General features: G+C 39.7%; 1 protein-coding gene across 7 annotated transcripts in view; it reads left to right on the top strand.

Moving 5' to 3' along the window:
* Window positions 1-17,473, top strand: part of VRK1 (VRK serine/threonine kinase 1) — a 70,835-nt gene that overhangs the window by 9,042 nt on the left and 44,320 nt on the right. For 4 of the 7 annotated variants that reach the window (XM_033109261.1, XM_033109262.1, XM_033109267.1 and 1 more), the window contains exon 2: window positions 14,952-15,116. In XM_033109261.1, coding sequence (XP_032965152.1) covers window positions 14,952-15,116 — 165 coding nt within the window. Of the gene's footprint in view, window positions 1-8,460; window positions 8,556-9,414; window positions 9,536-14,951; window positions 15,117-17,473 lie in introns of all 7 variants that reach the window. The other 3 variants (XM_033109266.1, XM_033109265.1, XM_033109264.1) reach the window with 3 other exon arrangements.

Genomic DNA, 17,473 nt, shown 5'->3' with positions numbered 1-17,473 from the left:
GAACCCCTGTTCCACACGATGTCCTTTCATATATGTGAAGACGCCATCAGGTCTTCTCAGTCTTTTTGAGTTGAAATACCTCCATCTAGTTCATTAGCTGTTCCTTAGAAGGCATGATTTCAGTCAGTTCACCACATTGGTGGCTTCCCTCTGATTTAATTCCATTTTACAACTATAGTGCTTAGAATTGAATGCAGTACTCTAGGCATGGCTTGATTAGTGAAAACTAGAGTTGCATCTGTTGTTTTAGATACAACACTTTTCTATGAACACAGGAAAGAATATTACCTTTCTTCTACATACTGTATTCTTATCAGCTATATCCTTTTGATGACCACATCATTCATTCAACCTAAAGTTGAACAAAACCCCTAGGTTTATCTAAGCCATATCTTCTTCATTCTGTTTTTGTGCACTAGTTTTGGGGTCCAACCATGAGAGCTTATGTTTATCCTGTTAAATTTCTTATTATTGGATTTAGCTAACTGCAGTCCTCATCTTGGCCATTTCTGAAGTTCCTAGCTTGCAAGAACAATTAGGTGATGATGCCCTCACCTGAGACTGAGAACACAGCAGAAGGGGGCCTGTGTGTGTGTGTGTGTGTGTGTGTGTGTGAAGATTGAGGATGGAAGCCTGGGGAGTCCCAATGTTGAGTGGCTGGGCAGAAAGGAGGTAACAAAGAGACCAAGAAGGGGTGGGCCAAAAGGCAGGATGGAAATGTAGATCTCGGTGTGACTTTAATTGTCATTGCCCTGATAACTGGTGATCTGAGCACCTTTTCGTATACTTGTTAGCTATTTGGGTATCATGTGTTGTGTAGTGCCTGTTTTTTAACAAATTGGATTTTCTGTCTTTTTACTTATCAAAATGTTGGGGCTTTTACACATATGTAACATATGAATAATAGGTCCCTTTATTTTATATACATAGAAATGTTTTACACATGGTTCATCTCTTGCATTTTTCACCTAATGATATCTTGGAGACCATTCCATATGTATAGGAACCTGGGATGAGTTGTATAGAGAATAAGGAAAACATCAGAGACTTGGTCGTGTCAGAAGGATGCAGTACCAACCTGAAGGGCTTCCATTGCCTAGTGCAGAGGAATGAGAAAAGAGCTGCCCTGGCGTGGCCCTCACGCACAGGTCCTATTCGCCAGGTAAATGCAGACACTGATAGCGGACTTCACACAAGGTTTCTCTGAGATCACGATAAAATGAGACAAAACACAAACAAAACCAAGGTCGCCGTGCCACCGACAAAACACTTGGCCAAAATGAGTGACTGCTGCATCCTTACCAATGACGGCTTCAACTTCCTTCTAGTCTCCCCTCCCTTAGAAAACATTTCTTGAGATTCCCAAACATAGAATTACCCCACTTTTTGACAGCATCCAATTTAAAGAAACTCTGTTTCCCTTGACGCTCCCACAAAAATTGCCCAACCTAAGCCCCCATCCTATAATACATGCTTAAGGATTCTCTTACTGAGATGTCCCACTGTTCTCCCAGCTCATTCACTACCCAACCTACGCCCCCACCTACAGTACAGGTGTGTTCTTGGTGGTCTTCAGTTGAAGAGTTTTGACACCAGAGATAGGACAAGTTAAGCAACAACAAAAATTACAGGGGACAATATAAGTGACAGTATAGGGACACAATCAGTAAAATTCAAATTGTGGACAATTTTACAGGATAAGTGACAAGGGGAAGGAAAAAAAAGAGGGAGATGGCACTTATTGATTAAAGGGATTCAAAGACACATCTGCCAGATGTAGTGACTCAAAAATCGACTATAAGAAGAAGACGACTTTGAGACAACTGAGATTTGAACACATCTTATTAGATATTAAGGCATTACTGTTATTTAATTTTGTGAGATGTGACAGTGATATATGGTGGCTATATTTTGAAAAGTACCTGTTAGAAGTATTTACATGATAAGATGTCTGGGGTTTTAAAATAATCTTGGGAGAGGCTAGTGGACTAGGGTATATAGAAGAAACAAATTTGCCATGTTGATAATTGTTGAAACTAGGTGATGTGTACATGGGAGTTCATTATATAATTTCTCTACTTTGTATGTATTTGAAAGGTCTACTAATACGAATTTTTTTAAAAACCATTTGCATTTCTTTTTCTGTGAATTTGCCTCTCTGTGTCACTTTCCATTTTCCTTTTGTCTTTTTCCTTATAATAAAGGCTTCTAAAAATACTTTTGTCACATGTTTTATAGATATTTTTTGTGTCTTGAGTTTGCTTACTGTATTTTTTTTAGCTATGGAGAATTTTAACTTTCATTTTGTCAAATTTATCAATTTTCCTTATGTCTTGAGTGTTTTATTTTGTATGTTGCTTAGAGAAACCTTGTCTCTCAGATTCTGAAAAGTTCTTTTATATTTTCATCAAGAATTTTTTAATGACTATGTGGTATGCTTCTGATATATTTTGACTGTTTGATTTGGTCTCCCTAATTTCCTTTTAAATTATTTAGAAATATTCTCCCTTTGAGCTCCACTGCAAGAATATATAAGGAAAAATGTTTTTCAGTAGCTATCCTGCATAGATTTAATACTGAGCACCCAGAGAAGTGACAGTAAACAAAGTTTGGTAGTTAGTTTTGCCCCCCAAATAGGAGAACTAATAGGAAATCTATCATCTGCAAAATTGTCAAAATGTGCTAAGTGTTATATAAGAATATTAACAGCACAGTACAGAAATTCTTATCTTAGGAAGTGTTTACATAAAGAAGCGTTCCTTGTTGCTCTTTGCTTTTAGGGCTTAGGGGCCAAGGAGGCAAGTGTCACATTCCTTTGAGTCCCCGTCTTTAGACTTGCTCCCCTCTTAGGTCGTGTGCCTTTGTGTAGGCAGAGCAGGAAGTTTCCAGCTTCCAATCTCTGTACAAATAGATGAAAGAATGGACTGCATTGTCCATTCTTCATGGTTGGTTCCTGGAGACCTGTTAGGACTCAGGGATGGATCTCACCACCACATCAAAACTCAGAAGGAGAAGGAAGTGTGCCGCAGAGGCTCCGCAGACCACTCCCTTCAGGAGGAAGTGGTGACAGCCAGGGAGGAAGTTCTTTGTTGACCAGTTAATCTCTTGTTTGATTTTTTCTTTTTTTTAAAAAATTTATTGGGGTGACAATTGTTAGTAAAATTACATAGATTTCAGGTGTACAATTCTGTATTACATCATCTATAAATTCCATTGTGTGTTCACCACCCAAAGTCAGTTCTCCTTCCATCACCATATATTTGATCCCCCTTACCCTCATCTCTCACCCTCCGTACCCCTGATTTTTTCTTTAACTTAACTGTAGTTTTGCAGGAAGCCATTTATACCAAAATGATAAGTACTTCTTAATCCCAAATATAATAAGTTTGGAATACAAATGAGTGATTTTGGCCTGGGATAGGACGGGATGGGAAAAGGGTGATTTTTATTTTTTGGGGGAGGGGTTTGTCCTGTGTCAGTTCTTTCACTAATTTATATATTTTACCCATCTTCTAAAATGAACTGGAAGGGGCTTTTATTAAAATTCTGTAATCCAATAGAATTCTATGTAAGAGTCATTACCTTGAAATGAATGACTTAATGAAGAAAGGAAGATGTAGCACAATATCTAGATCAGCGGTCCAGCCTGTGCATCGCAGCCCCCTGTGCAGCAGTGAAACAGACGCTGGGCGCTTGTGGCGCAGGGCTTGACTGTTTCAGAGCTCCACTGCGACTGTGATGGATAGCCAGGGGTGAGAAGGACTGCCTCGGACGACGGGTAGTTGCGTGACTGAGTTTATACTTCTGCTCTGCGGTTTCTGGCACTCTTTGCAAAAGAGGAAACAGGAGTTCCATACCTCTTCATATCTTAAAAACTTACATCACTGGAAGAGGCACTTTTTTCCTACCATGAAACTAACAGAGTTTGGTTTTGTAGATTTCTACAGCTGCTCACTGTCTTTAATAAATAGTTTTATCAAGGATTCAGAAACATCCTTCAGCTGGAGGGCTTTTTATTGAGCCTTGTTTGAAGCTGATGGTGTAATGTTAAATCATAACTATGTGATGGTGTTTTGCATGAAGCTAAGTAAGTGCAGCTTCTTGAGGCTAAAGTTTGCATTTCATTCATGTTTGTATTTCCAGCCCCTCATACAGTTTCCAGCATGTACTTTGGAGCTGTTTTATAAATGCCTTTGGAATAAATGACTTCAAGTGTTTAATTTCCTGGTGAACTAAATTGCGATAAATATAGAGTTTAGGAAATCTAGAGTAAGAGGTGATTAGCATGTTTCCTAGACCATCTGTCCCTAATATCAATTGTTTCTACTTGGCAATGAAGACTTTTTTTGGGGGGGGGCGGGAGGGAGGGTAGCTTGTGTAAAGTTAAAAGAATAAAAGAAAACCTCTTAGGTTATTCTGTACCCCTCTGTTTAGTGGGTAAAAGTCAGGACAGTTCTTAAAAAATGGACATTCTTACTATTCAGTGAGGAGGAATGCAGTCATTGGTTATTCCAGTGGTACGGTAACTCCATTGTAATGACCGGTAGCTGTTTCTGCCTTGCCCATTGCAGTCTAGCTGATGCCTCAGTCAGCGTGATCTTGGAAAACACGGAGTCCGAGCATGCCACTTCTTTGCTCAGAATCTCACCACGAGTTAAAGTAAAGGTCCTTACAGTGCCCTGTGTGTTGGGCGTCAATACTGCTGGGTCCGTTCCCACCTGTGACGTCACTCAGTGCTGTTCCCTGGCTAATTGTCTGCCAGCCTGTGCTGGCCTCCGTGCTGTTTCTAGAACAAGCTGAGCGGGCTGTTGTTGCCTCGGGGCTTTTTCACTTGCTGCTCCCTCATTGTGGGATGTTCTTTGGATAACTGCGTGGCTAGCTTCCCTCACTTTATTCTCAGGTCTTTGGTTCATGTCACTTTCTTGTGAGGCTTTACTAGATCAGCTTTTAAATTTCACCCCACTCCCCAAACTCTCTGTCCCTACTTTATCATTTTTCTCCTTAGCAATTTTTACCACTGGATATAGCTCATGCTTTAATTTTTTAAAAATTAATTTATCTTAAATAAAAATGTAACTTCAATGAGGGCAGGGTTTTGTGTGTGCCCAATAAGTATTTGTTGAGCAAATGAATCAATGAAGCAGGAGTTATACGAGCACATTTGTAATAATACAGAATTTCATGGGACTCTGTGTCATTTTTATTTTAAATTAAAAAGGGATGTAGTATGGTAAATTTCCTGTCAAAAAGTTAGAATTTCCTGTAGTATTTCTATTTCCTGTCAAAAAGTTGCAAACCATTTACTCTAGTGGCACCGCCAAGTTACTTATATTTAAGTTAAAGGGAGAACTGGCCCTAGTCCTAACCTCTACTTTGTAGGAATGGAGTTTCAACCCTTAGAAACCCATTCCTACCGTGAAGTGACGCTGGTAACAAGGCACTTACAATTCTGGATTTGTATCAAGTTGACACAGTTCAGTCTATGGATGGAATAGATTTTGAGAAGGGAGTAATATGGGTTAGGAAGAAATAAACGTAAAAACTTTGGTGAGAAATTGGTAATGAGAGAAGTCTTGACTCAGGTGTTCGGAGTATGATTTTTATTTTGGTTGAAGTGTCGCGAATTGAAATGCACGTGTGATACCTGTTCCACGACTTTGTAGAAGCACGTTTGCCCTTTGGGTACAGCCCGTGTTACTCACAGTGGCCTCCTGGGCTCCCGTGTTCCCGCTCTGACTTCTCCCTCCCCTGCTCGCTGCACACCTGCCACGCCGCCATCTGTACTCCTCTTTGGGTGCCAGGCCTGCGCCTCCCTCCCCTCCCTTAGGATCTTTGCCCTGCTCATCCCTCTGCCTAGAGGATCTGCCCTGGGGACGCACACGGCTGCGTGAGGCCGCCGCCGGCCACCAGTGTGTTCACACTGCGGGCTACCCCGCCGCCTGGCTCTCCCTGCCGTGCTCTGGACCTGCTGGCGTGCTTAGTGTTTAAGGATAGCACCTACATTTTCTAAAATATTAGATCATCTGTCTGTTATGTTTGTTTTTATTGTCTCTGCTAGATTGTAAGTGTCAAAAGGGCAGCACATTCGTTCCCTGAAGTACAGTGAGTCCCTAGAACAGTGCCTGGTACATGGCAGATTCTCAGTAAACACTTACTGCGGGAGTGAATGAACAAACCGCTACTCTTCCTCATAAATTCACATAATGTACCCTTAAGCTTTGTGTGTGGCTGTGGTAACTAGTAGATTTATGTCATCAGCATCTATAGAGCAACCTTTGAAATAATACCCCTTGTAATACTTTTCCACCTGTGTGTGTGTGTGGGGGGGTGACTCCGTAATCACCAAGAATATGTTGGTGTTATTTTGGTTCAGTTTAATTTCTATGTGAGTTTTATCAATTGCATTTGTAAATTCTTTTTTTTAATTGTGGGAAAAAACACGTAACATAAAATTTACCACCTTAACCATCTCTTCGTGTGTAGTTGCGTAGTGTTAAGTGTGTTCACGTTGTTGTGTAACCAATCTCCAGACCGGCTCATCTTGCAAGTTTGAAACTATACTGATTAAACAACTCCCCGTCCCCCGTGCCCTCCCCCCCAGCCTCTAGCAATCGTTCTACTCTCTGTTTTTACGAATTTGACAACTCACAGTAGTGGAATCTTACAGTATTTGTCTTTTTGTGACTTATTTCACTTAGCGTAACGTCCTCAAGGTCCATTATGTCGCATGTGTCAGAGTTTTCTTCCTTTTAAAGGCTGAATAGTATTGCGTGGTATGGATAGGTCACGTTTTGTTTATCCATCACCCATGGAGGGACACTTGGGTCGCTTCCACCGTTTGGCTGTTGTTAGCAATGCTGCTGTGAACGTGGGGGTACAGATACCTCTTCGAGACTATAAACTCTTTCCTTGAGCTGTTAGTTTAAAGGAACAAACATATCAGTCGGTTCTAAATTCAGTATATGCCTCCATTTTAATTTTAAAGCTCTTAATTTTATTTCCAAAGACCTAAATTTTTAATAGAAAGTTTTCCTTTTATATAATTTATTCTCATAATTAACTTGTACTTTGGTGTAAGCTGTGGAAGTGTATGTAGGTGGTCTGCTTTTTAAACGAGATACAACCCAGGAAAACTGGACATCAAAAAGTAGAACACACTCTTTGAAAGAATAAGCTGTTACTCATTGTTGTGTCTCCCAAATTGTCTAATCTGTGAGTGGCCTAAACAGTAGAATGAAACCAGGACAGTGTTGTGTTGTGACAGCAAAGGAGGAGAGTGTTTCAAGAAAGAAAGAATGAACAACAGTGACAGTGCACGGAGCGGGCAAATGAGACGATTCCAAGTGTCCTTTGGATTTAGCGCCCTTAGCGAGAGTAGGTGGAGTGGATGCGTTCGGTGGAGGCCAGGCGAGGGGGTGGTGGGGGGAGTGAGGAGACAGGAAACGTCTGGAAGACAAGTTTTAATACATTTGGCATTGAAAGGGAGAAGAAAGGGTGATCGTGGAGAGGGACTAAACATTTTTTTAGAATGGCTGAGCCATGAGCGTATTTAAAAGCTGATGGGAAGGATCTAGCTGAGGGAGATGTAATATATGAGAGAAGGATTAATTAATAGTTTAAGCCCCGCGGAGGTTGGAGGGGGTGGAATACAAGGCAAAGAAGGCCCTGGTGTTGATAGAGGAGGATGGCTTTTCTACATTGTGATGGAGAGAAGGAAAATCGGGTGGGTACAAAGTTGTGCTTGAGGGGGGTGAAGGTGGTTTGTGGGTTTGGGTCTTGGAAAGAAAGAAAATTCTCACCTGAAGCTGCTGGGTTGTTTTTCTTCTGTGCTAGGACATGAGGTCATCTGGTGAGAACTAGGAACTAGGAAGGGGGATTCTAGTTTTGAGGAGAGTCAACAGGGTTCAACATAGTCATTGTAGATTTAAGTTGCTGGGTTTTAAAAAGGAGTAGCAGTATCTACTGCAGTTGGGTGATGTTTATTAAAGCATAAAGTTAGGCATCAGGTACTTGAGGGGAAAAAAAGCTTAACCTTTTTGCTGTTTAATTTTACACATTTATTGAATTCCTACCAAGTGCAGTGTATTGTAAGACAGTTCTACCCAGGGAGCTTATACACTTACAGGGAACATTTATCAAATGCAATGAGAGGTAAGAACAGTGCTGAAACCAGAGGTCATATCCCACTGAGGAAGAGAGATCTTTAGGTGTGGAAAAGATTTCAGTAAACATAGATGGGGGCGGGGGAGCGAGAAAAAGCTTTACACTGTGAAGAGTGGCGATAAGACGATGTTGGTACCACGTTAATGGAATGGTGAGTGATCCAGCTCGTGCAAAAGTATCTTTGAGTCAACATTTCTCTCTGCAGTTTAAAGACATCAGAGAAGCTTATGACTTTAAAGAAAACTTCATAAAAATATGATCACCCCTGAAAAGAACTTATGTGTATTCCTATTTTAGGGAAAATTTATGACTAGGCATCCAGTGTGTAACAGCTTTATACAGCATTGCCATTTTCCAGTTTGGGTGTGATGAATTCATAGAACTCACCAAGGGTAAGTGGCATTGTTTGATTCATTCAAGCTTTTTCGTCTCTTCAGCAGAAGATTAAAAAAAGAAATTGTTCTAAATTTGAATCCAGGACTTGAAAAATGCCAGTTGTCTAAATACAGTACCATATTGTGATAAATATAGCTATTGAAAATTTAAAAATGTCTTCACAAAAACTTTATTTTAATATTCGCAGAAGAACTTTTTTGGAATGTTATCTGAAAAACAGGACCATTATCAGAGCTGACTATTAATTAGGATATTGTTTCAGATATAGAAGTTGATCTGCCTCTGAAATTCAATTTGAATATGTATAGTTCCAAGCTTGCTTTGTGTATTTAATAACTTTAGTACCATAATTACTCTGTTTACAATTAAATTTTGGTGAATATGCTAATATGGAATATGCCAGTGAGTGATTTCAGCAAAGGGCAGTGTTGATTTGCATTTTGATGCGCTTTTCATTTGCATCTGCATTTCATTTAGTATCAGTGGGAAAAGGAGTGGTCGGATTATGTAATGGAGCATGTGATGGTAAACTTTGTTTGAAACTTTTCTGTTAGATTGGCTATCATAATAGTGGATTTGCTTTGCTCCAAGTGGACAGAAGTTAGGCGGAAAGATTTAATTCGGTCGAGGTCTGTGCTCTCCGGTGTACTTTTTAATAGGAACCTTAATGTAGATACTGGTTTCATTAGTTAGAAGAAACCTATAAGGTATTAACACAATTGTTTAATTCAAATTAGTATTTGAAGTTCTTTAGAAAATTCACTCACTTAACTGAAGCAAATGCTATGGTTATGCTATTTATTATAGTCTTTGATTAGGGACTTCTGGTTTTAAATAATTCTTTCTTCTTTTCAGAAATTACCTGAAAAGGAACAAAGAGATTGAGAAACAGAGGTTTCATATTCTCTAAAACTGGGGGACTTCTGTCACCCTGAACCAGAACATAAGAGGGGCTGCCAAATGCAGTGAAGGTCAGGTAGGGGCATGGGACGATGCTGACGGGACAGCCAGGTGGGAGGCAGCTCAGACCACGCTGGCAGAGTGGGGTTCTCCAGAGTGAGGGGTACACCCTGATGGCACAGCCTGTTCTTTGTGTGGGAGAACAGGAAGGGGTGTGGGCAGAAAGGGCTCTAGGAAACTTGCCGGTGTGATGAGATGGTCTGTAACTTGATCCAGGTGGTCGCTCAGGTGTGTATGCATGTGGAAAATGGACCAGTTTGCTGTACACGCCTGCATGTTACCGATTTATAGCTTCTCAACTCCAAATTCACCTTGCTTTGCTCTGTTTGTGACACTTGAGCTAGACCCTGGAAACATGTTCTCCTTTCCATTACAATGTTAGGTTTTGCCAATAGAGGGTAAGGGAGGGACACTGCAGGGCCTGGAGGGGAAGGAGCTTCTCATGTTTCAGGGTGCTTGTTTGTTTTCTTGTTTTCCTTCTCCCTCTTAAGGTGTGGCTGCCAGCCAGGCTTACTCTCCGTGATGTTCTGTAGCTCCCCAGTAGGCAGCTTCTTGCTCCACCTGTGCCCCCGTGCACACATTCCTGTGCAGCAGCCCCAGCCCCCTGGCACCCCCGAGAGCTCTGTCCCCAGAGAGGTCTGTCCCCAGCCGGCGGGCTGGAGCCGCAGCCTGTGCTGTGAATGGCTCTCCCTTAGCCTTGTAGATCGTCACTGCTCCCTGTGTGTCCCTTAGAGCTCTTTTTCACCCCTTTAAGGAGCCGCCCACCTTTTACAAATTAATAATTTTTTATATTAAATTCCTGTTTAAGTTGCTTGTGTAGTTTTATTGCCTGTCTGGACCCTGACTGTCATAACGCGCCTTGTGTAATTTACTGTGTTAATTTTACATAAATAAAAAAAACAAAAAAACAATGAAATACATCATAAGTGCACAACTTGATTAATTTTGATGAGTGAGCGTATGGTTTAAATGTCACTCAAATTGGAATACAGAACATGACCTGATCCCCAGAAACCTTCCTCTTCCAATTCTAACTCGTGTCCTCCCCCAAACAGTATCGCTGTTTGACTTCATTCATCATGATTAGTTTTATTATTAGACTTCATATAAATGGAATCGTGCAGTATGTTATGTCTGACTTCTTTTTCTAAACATGATGTTTGGGAGCTTCCTCCATTTTATTATATACACTTTTCTGTTGATGGACATGTGAGTTTCCCCTGTTCGGCTGTTTTGAATAAAGCCGCTATTATCATTCTTGTACATGTCTTTTGATGGACATGTTTTCATGTCTGTTAGGTAGCGCTATAGAAGAGGAATTGTTGGGTCAGTCAGCTACTGCCAGACAGGTTTTCAAAAACGGTTGCGCCAGTATGCGGTGTCAGAACTGCGGCTGCTCCGCTCCGGAGCAGCACTTGGTATTGTCAGGCTCTCACTGCCGAGGTCTCCCAAACCTTTAAGGACCACATCCCTTTAGTGCTGTTGAAACTCTTTATATTGTGGTAAAAGAAGAAAAGCTTCTGAAGTCTTTATGAAGTAAGCGTTAATATTGGTATCAAAACAGATAAATCTAGTAGAAAAAACTGCAGACCAGTCTGACTCATGAATATCAATTTTAGTCCTAAATAAAATGTTAGCAAATAGAATCCAGCAGCACACCGTAAGAATCAGACTGGTTGTTAGGTATGATTTGTTTGTTTGTTTGTTTTAGGAATGGTTGTGTTAGATTGCCCGGTACACGTATGCGGCAGACTAGCTGCGTTTGCTGAGGTCTTTGTGTCTCAGCATTTTAAAAGATGTGTTACTTGACCAAATGTTTGTTAATCTGTGCCATCGTCCCCTGCACCCGGCCCTTTAGCACTGACATGTGGTCGGTTGCCTGAGCCCTGCCTCAGGTTGTAGGGGCTCCAGAAGGGAGGCCTCCACATCTTTTCTCGTGAGAAGCCACATGAGGAAGGAAAGAGGTTTCATTTAGGGACATTTTAGAGAAATATGTTGTGTCGTAGTGGCCTCTTTCCATTAGAGCAGCAGAGGATATTTCAGTGATTTCTCATTCATGTGGAGCCCACCTAAGTGTGGCGGAGGTTTTCACCCAAGCATAAAGTTAGTTTCAAATCCTAATTAATAAATCTGATGTTCTTTCTTTTCTTTTTTTTTTTTTTTGAAAAGAAGCTGGTAATCTAGGACCTACACTGAACGACTTTATCTGAACTTTGTACTTACTTTACTTGGGTTGGTATTATATATTTAAGTTCCTCCACAACGCTGTGCGTCTCCCTAATGTGTATGAATGACTGAGGAAAAGAAAAAAAAAACTGGATAAATCATTTGGAAAAAGCTGGATTCCTATCTTGTATCTTATACCAATATAAGTGTAGGCAGATCAGAATTGTACCAGCGAAATATGAAACCATAAAACAACTAAAAGAAAACATGGAAGATATTTGGAAAAAGTAATTTGGGCGAGGTTTTTCAAAGGATAATGTAAAATCCAAAAGCTCAAAATAAATAATATCAAAAGACAAATAAATTGGGAAGACTATTTGCGATACAAAGAGCTAATTTCTGTAATGTATCAAGTGCCTCTACATTAAAAAGCAAAAGGCTACAAGTAGTTCACAGGAAATGAAGTGCAGATTTTATTTTTTTGTTTGTTTGTTTGTGTGATTGGACAAGCTCATGGAATATAAAAACATTTCTAGTTTTTGATCCCTTGGTGACTGTTAATTATAGGAACAGTAATTTTTTGATATTTAAAACCATAAAATGTTTCACAACTCAGAAAACCTTATCTAGCAAATACAGACTTAATGAATTACAAGGTACTTTTATCACCACAACCCACCCTAAGAAATGGAACAAGGCCTGTCCTGTCTTGTGCCCCGTCCTAATGGCAACTTTCTTAAGCTTCTCTAAAGATTGCTGTCTTTTATGGTAGTCATTTCCTTTTCCGTACAGTTTTATCACTCAAATGGGCATTCTTGAGCGCTGTAGTTTAGATATGCCAGATCTCGTTCTGTTTTAGATATGTTGTTTAAAAATGTAGTTTTCCCCATCTCTCCTCGTTTTTCTTTGTTGAAGAAATGGGATTATATATACTGTAGGGTTTCCCAGTTAGGGCTGTGCTGATTACTTTCCCGGGACAGTTGGTCATGTTCTTCTGTTCTCTTCACATCCAGGAATGGGTAGGCTTGATTAGATTCAGGCTCTGTTTATTTTGTTTTTCTTTTTGGCAAGATTACTTCATGGGTAGTGGTGTGTTCTTTTATCGGGAGGCGTTTAATACCTGGATTTCTCTCATATTTTGATGTTAATAGCTATCAGTGCTCAATGTCTGGATTTATTCACTCATTAGTGGGTAGAAATGGTGTTAACCGAAACCATTCTTAGTCATTTATCAGCTGAAATTTTTCTGTGAGGAGAAATTTCTCTTCACTTTCTATTTGGCTACCCAATGGTACAATTCATATAAGAAAGAAAATATAAATGCTTGATTCTCTCCCTTTATTTACCACTTTTCAAAATTGAGTGGTTTTCTATTATTCCCTAGAGGTGACCGCTTAGGTTTTCTTACTGTTATAAACTTTTGGATTTATCCATTTTACGTGTTTTAATCCGTTGTGGTTATTATCTTTATTGACTCAAAATGGCCCATCTTTGGCCAGTGGAAACATCTTTTAGGCTGGCTCCTTAGACATATTTGACATAACTCTAGTGGTTTTTGATAGCTTCCTTGACATCTAGAAATGAAAAGATGTTCCAAGTCTATCTTGTACATTTACAGCTCCAGACGTGGAATCAGTCATTTCTTCAAGGAACCTGGTTTCTTTTAACAAGAAGTGGTGTTTCAAGAATACAATTTGTGTACTAGGAATGCTCATTGCTACTGGGTTGGTTATGGTTTCTAAGCTTTTTGTGAATGGGCTGGAAAATACAAGGTTTTGTGTGTGTGTGTGTGGGTGGGTGTGTGTGTGTGTGTGTGTGTGGTTTTTGTAAAAGATAAAATACCTTCTGAATTAAAAATATTTCCAAATATCCACATTTTTAATCTTACCTTTTCCGTCTTTCATCTGTATTCCCTTTCTTTCATATTTGAATCCTGATTTTTAAGGATGCAAGAGGATGATAGAATTAAAACATCACCTAATTACTCATTTGAATTATTCCATATTTGTGCATACAGTAGCTTTAGTTAACAAAACCGAGTATCAGCACACTGTGTATTACTGGAAAGTTACTTTTTTTGCATATGTTCTCCGATTCTTTTTACAGTTGTACTGTATCTACATGAATAGAACATATACCATTATGAATTCTATCCTCTCCTTTATAGCCTTTGTTAAGTATCAGGTTCTACAAATGAATATGTATTTACTGCTCATTATCAGTTTTTACATTAGTCGTTTTGGTGATCTGAGGCTTGTTTTCTAGTAGATTCTCATTCCCTTTTTCCATGTTGATAAGACTTTAAGTCTTTATACTTGAAATGTAACTGAGTATAAAATCTTAGGTTTATGTTTCCTTTCCTTGAGTCTTAAATATGTTACTTTTGGGGGGGGGCATAAAGTGTTGCTGTCAAAGTGATGGCAATCTGCTTTTGTTTTCCTTATAAAATATTTTTTTTTTGTTCTGGTTGTTCAAAGACTATTTTCTTTTACTATTAAATTTAGTAATTTTACTAGGCTATGTCTTAGTGTTAGTCATCCTGAATTGATTTATGTGTGTGATGTGACCATTTTGTAGCTTCACAATTTTTTTTTCAGTTCAGAATATTGTTCCCTTTCCTGTTGTGTTAATTGTCCTGTGTTTTCAGTCTTCGTGCTGTGTTCTTATCACATCGGTGTTGATCTGGATATGGGATAAAATGTGCGCTCTAATTAGATGCAACTTTCCCTGTCAACTTCATAGACCAATTCTGTGTTGTTGTTAAATAGCATTTTCAGTCGTAGATATTATGCCATTAGAACTTAAAACTAAATACATAGGGTGCCAAAAAAATACACATTTTAAGAGAGGAAAACTGTATTAAAATTGTAATACTCAATATATACTGATAACAAAAGATGAATACAAGTCAACGTTTGATTTCTGCATTTACAAGAGTTGCGCAAAGTGATTACCATCAGCGTCCAGACACTTCTGATGACGGCGAACTATTGCTTGAGCAACACTGACCAAAGTGTCCACTTGTATACATTTTTTGACACCCCTAGTATTTTTTTGAAAGTAATTGCATATATCTTTTTATTTATTGTTTCCTCTTCAAAATGAGAAGATAATCAAGTAGGATTATAAATTAGATCACACATCCTTTTAAATTTTAGAGTAAGTAGGACTTTGAACAGCATCTGTGTTGCACAGAAACTTTTCTTAGTGAAAAATGTTTTGAACACTTCTAGGATTATAATTCTGATTGTCGCTTTGTTTTATAGTGAAAATGCCTCGTGTTAAAGCAGCTCAAGCTGCAAGGCAGGGCCCTGCAAAGAGACGTCTTGCAGAACAGTTTGCAGTTGGGGAGATAATCACCGACTTGTCAAGAAAGGAATGGAAACTAGGATCACCCATTGGCCAAGGTGGCTTTGGTTGTATATATCTCGGTAAGTGGATGACTACTTCCAGTAAATTGTCAATCCAAAGATTTATGTGCTTTTTAAAATAAAAATAGTTTCTCAATTATGAGCTTTTACTGGCTGTTCCTAATAATCTACAGTCAACTTAATATTGTGTGGTTAGGCAAAAATGTATCTCTGACATATGAGTGGAAAAGATGACGATTGATTTAATCACAGTAGAAAAAGAGGGTAAGATATCTGTAATATTGTCATTAGTGAGTACTGTGCTTTAGATTTTTAAGGTATTCTTTATAGTCTTAATGTTGTTTGAGATAGAAAAAAAGCCATGTAAATCTTTCTTTCCCTACCTCTGCCCAATTAGGATTTACTCCCTCTGTTTTGGTTTAACTTGGAGATTTTCAGATCTTTAGTAGTTGTGGATTTATTTTTCCTTCTAGACCACCCTTACAGTCACTGTAGTAGAATTAGGAGAATGACCTAGAAACTGCATATTAGGTCTGATTTAATATGCTATTAGCATATTTTCCCTGAAATTTTGGGGGACTCATTGTGGAGCCCTGAGATTCTGTAGGTTAATTAAATTATTGATTTCAAAATAATTTTATGTGATTGCTTTTATTCTGTCGGCTTCACCAGAATATTATAGTGATGCAACACAATTCATTTTTGCTTTTTATAATCCTAAGTTTTCCATTCTGTGTTCTTACCCTATCTCTAATCTCGATTCATTTAGTTCATTACTTATTTAACTTCTGCCATGGAGGTTTTTAAAATTTTATGTTTAGTAGAGGAACCCTGTCATATGGGGCGGCCTGCGGGGTCTCTGCTCCTGCTCCCCACATAAGAACGCAGGATGTGGCTAGGCCAAAAAGGAACACCCATGGAGCCATAAGTAGGGGAGTCATACCACCACAGTCTCACTGGAGACTGGATTCACACGACGTGCGACCTGCTGTCCGCTTTTCTGCCAACTGCCCTCATAGCATCCGCCGTGCTAACTGCAATCAGCGCTTGCTAGCTCAGCCCCCATCTTCTTGCTAGCCCCCATTTTTTGCTAGCGGAGCCACGACAGTTATATTAGTGGCCAATGGCTCACTAGTTACAGCTGACGGCCAATTAGCCACAGCTGATGGCCATCCAATCATAGCTGATGGCCGTTTACTACCTGAGCCAGCACCTTGCCACGTGAGGCCGAGAGCCTGGAAACTGCACTCCTGGCTCTGCCCCCACAAACCCTTTTTCTCTTACAAGCGACATCTTTCTCAGAATACTAATATTATAGTGTAGATTAGCGTCATGTGGAAACTTCTTTGAACTGCAAATTCTCAGGTCCTAACCCAGACCAGCCAATCAGAAACTAGGGACAGAGCCCAGTTTTGTGATTGAACAGGTAAGTCCTCCAGGTGATTCTGACGCTCCAGTTTGAGACCCACTGACATAGATAGAAGAGCAGCTGCTCTGACTCTGGAGGGGTCTCACTGAACCCCCTCCAGGACCCGTGGGCTACAGTTGGTTAGACATAGTCTCTGGAAACATGCATGAAATCATAGCTGTTGATGAAACACAGCTTGAAAGCCACTGCTTTACTGTGTTTCATAAATATGGTTCCTCTAGGTCAGTGGCACCTGTCTTTGGGAAACAGGTGTGGATTCTTTAGTTTTATTCAGAGAACCCATTCAGAGGCTGTCTCTGACTTAAGGTGAAAATGCTCATAAACCACGAAAGGTTAGTAGCTATGTTAGCCAGGTGTGTTTTTTGGCCTTGTAATTTAGAGATGGTAGGTTACATAAACTACCTCTACTGCAGGGTGTGTGGATTAGGACATCCTGTGTTAGGAATGGGAGCATGTCTTTAAACAAGTAGGTTCTTCACATTTGTTACTTTGCTGTTGTAACCTTTGGCAAATTTGGAACTTGTTTTGTGTAGCTGTTTTATTTGTATTTATGATCAGAAAGTGCCATCTCATAGCAAGTTGTTTTTAGCATTTAATGGTTTGAAAGATTTCTGTGACAAAACTTTGCTTCTGTAAAACTGTATTGGTAATCTGGAGATGGGATTTGCTTCAATATTGCTTCCTCCTGTTTCTCTCTCTGCCCACTGATACACCAAGACAGCCGTATATTCACGGTCATCAGCAGTTTCTGTTCATGAACTAAACAGATTGCCTTTGAGTTTTCTTTGGATGTTTTCTGCGGCATTTGATACTGTTTACCTTTCCCTCTCATAAAAATGGCTTCCATTGTCTTCGTGACAGTGCACCTTCACCTCTGGTTTTCCTCCTTCCTCTCTGGCTGTGCTTACCATCTTCGCAGGTCCTGCTGTGTTCTCCAGCTCTCCTTTGGTTCACTTTTCATTCTGTGTGTTCTCTCTGATCTCATCCA

This window comes from Rhinolophus ferrumequinum, chromosome 6, assembly GCF_004115265.2.
Source record: "Rhinolophus ferrumequinum isolate MPI-CBG mRhiFer1 chromosome 6, mRhiFer1_v1.p, whole genome shotgun sequence".
NCBI lineage: Eukaryota > Metazoa > Chordata > Mammalia > Chiroptera > Rhinolophidae > Rhinolophus > Rhinolophus ferrumequinum.
The sequence above is the reverse complement of the archived record's forward strand: the minus strand, read 5'-3'. Positions and strand labels throughout refer to the sequence as shown.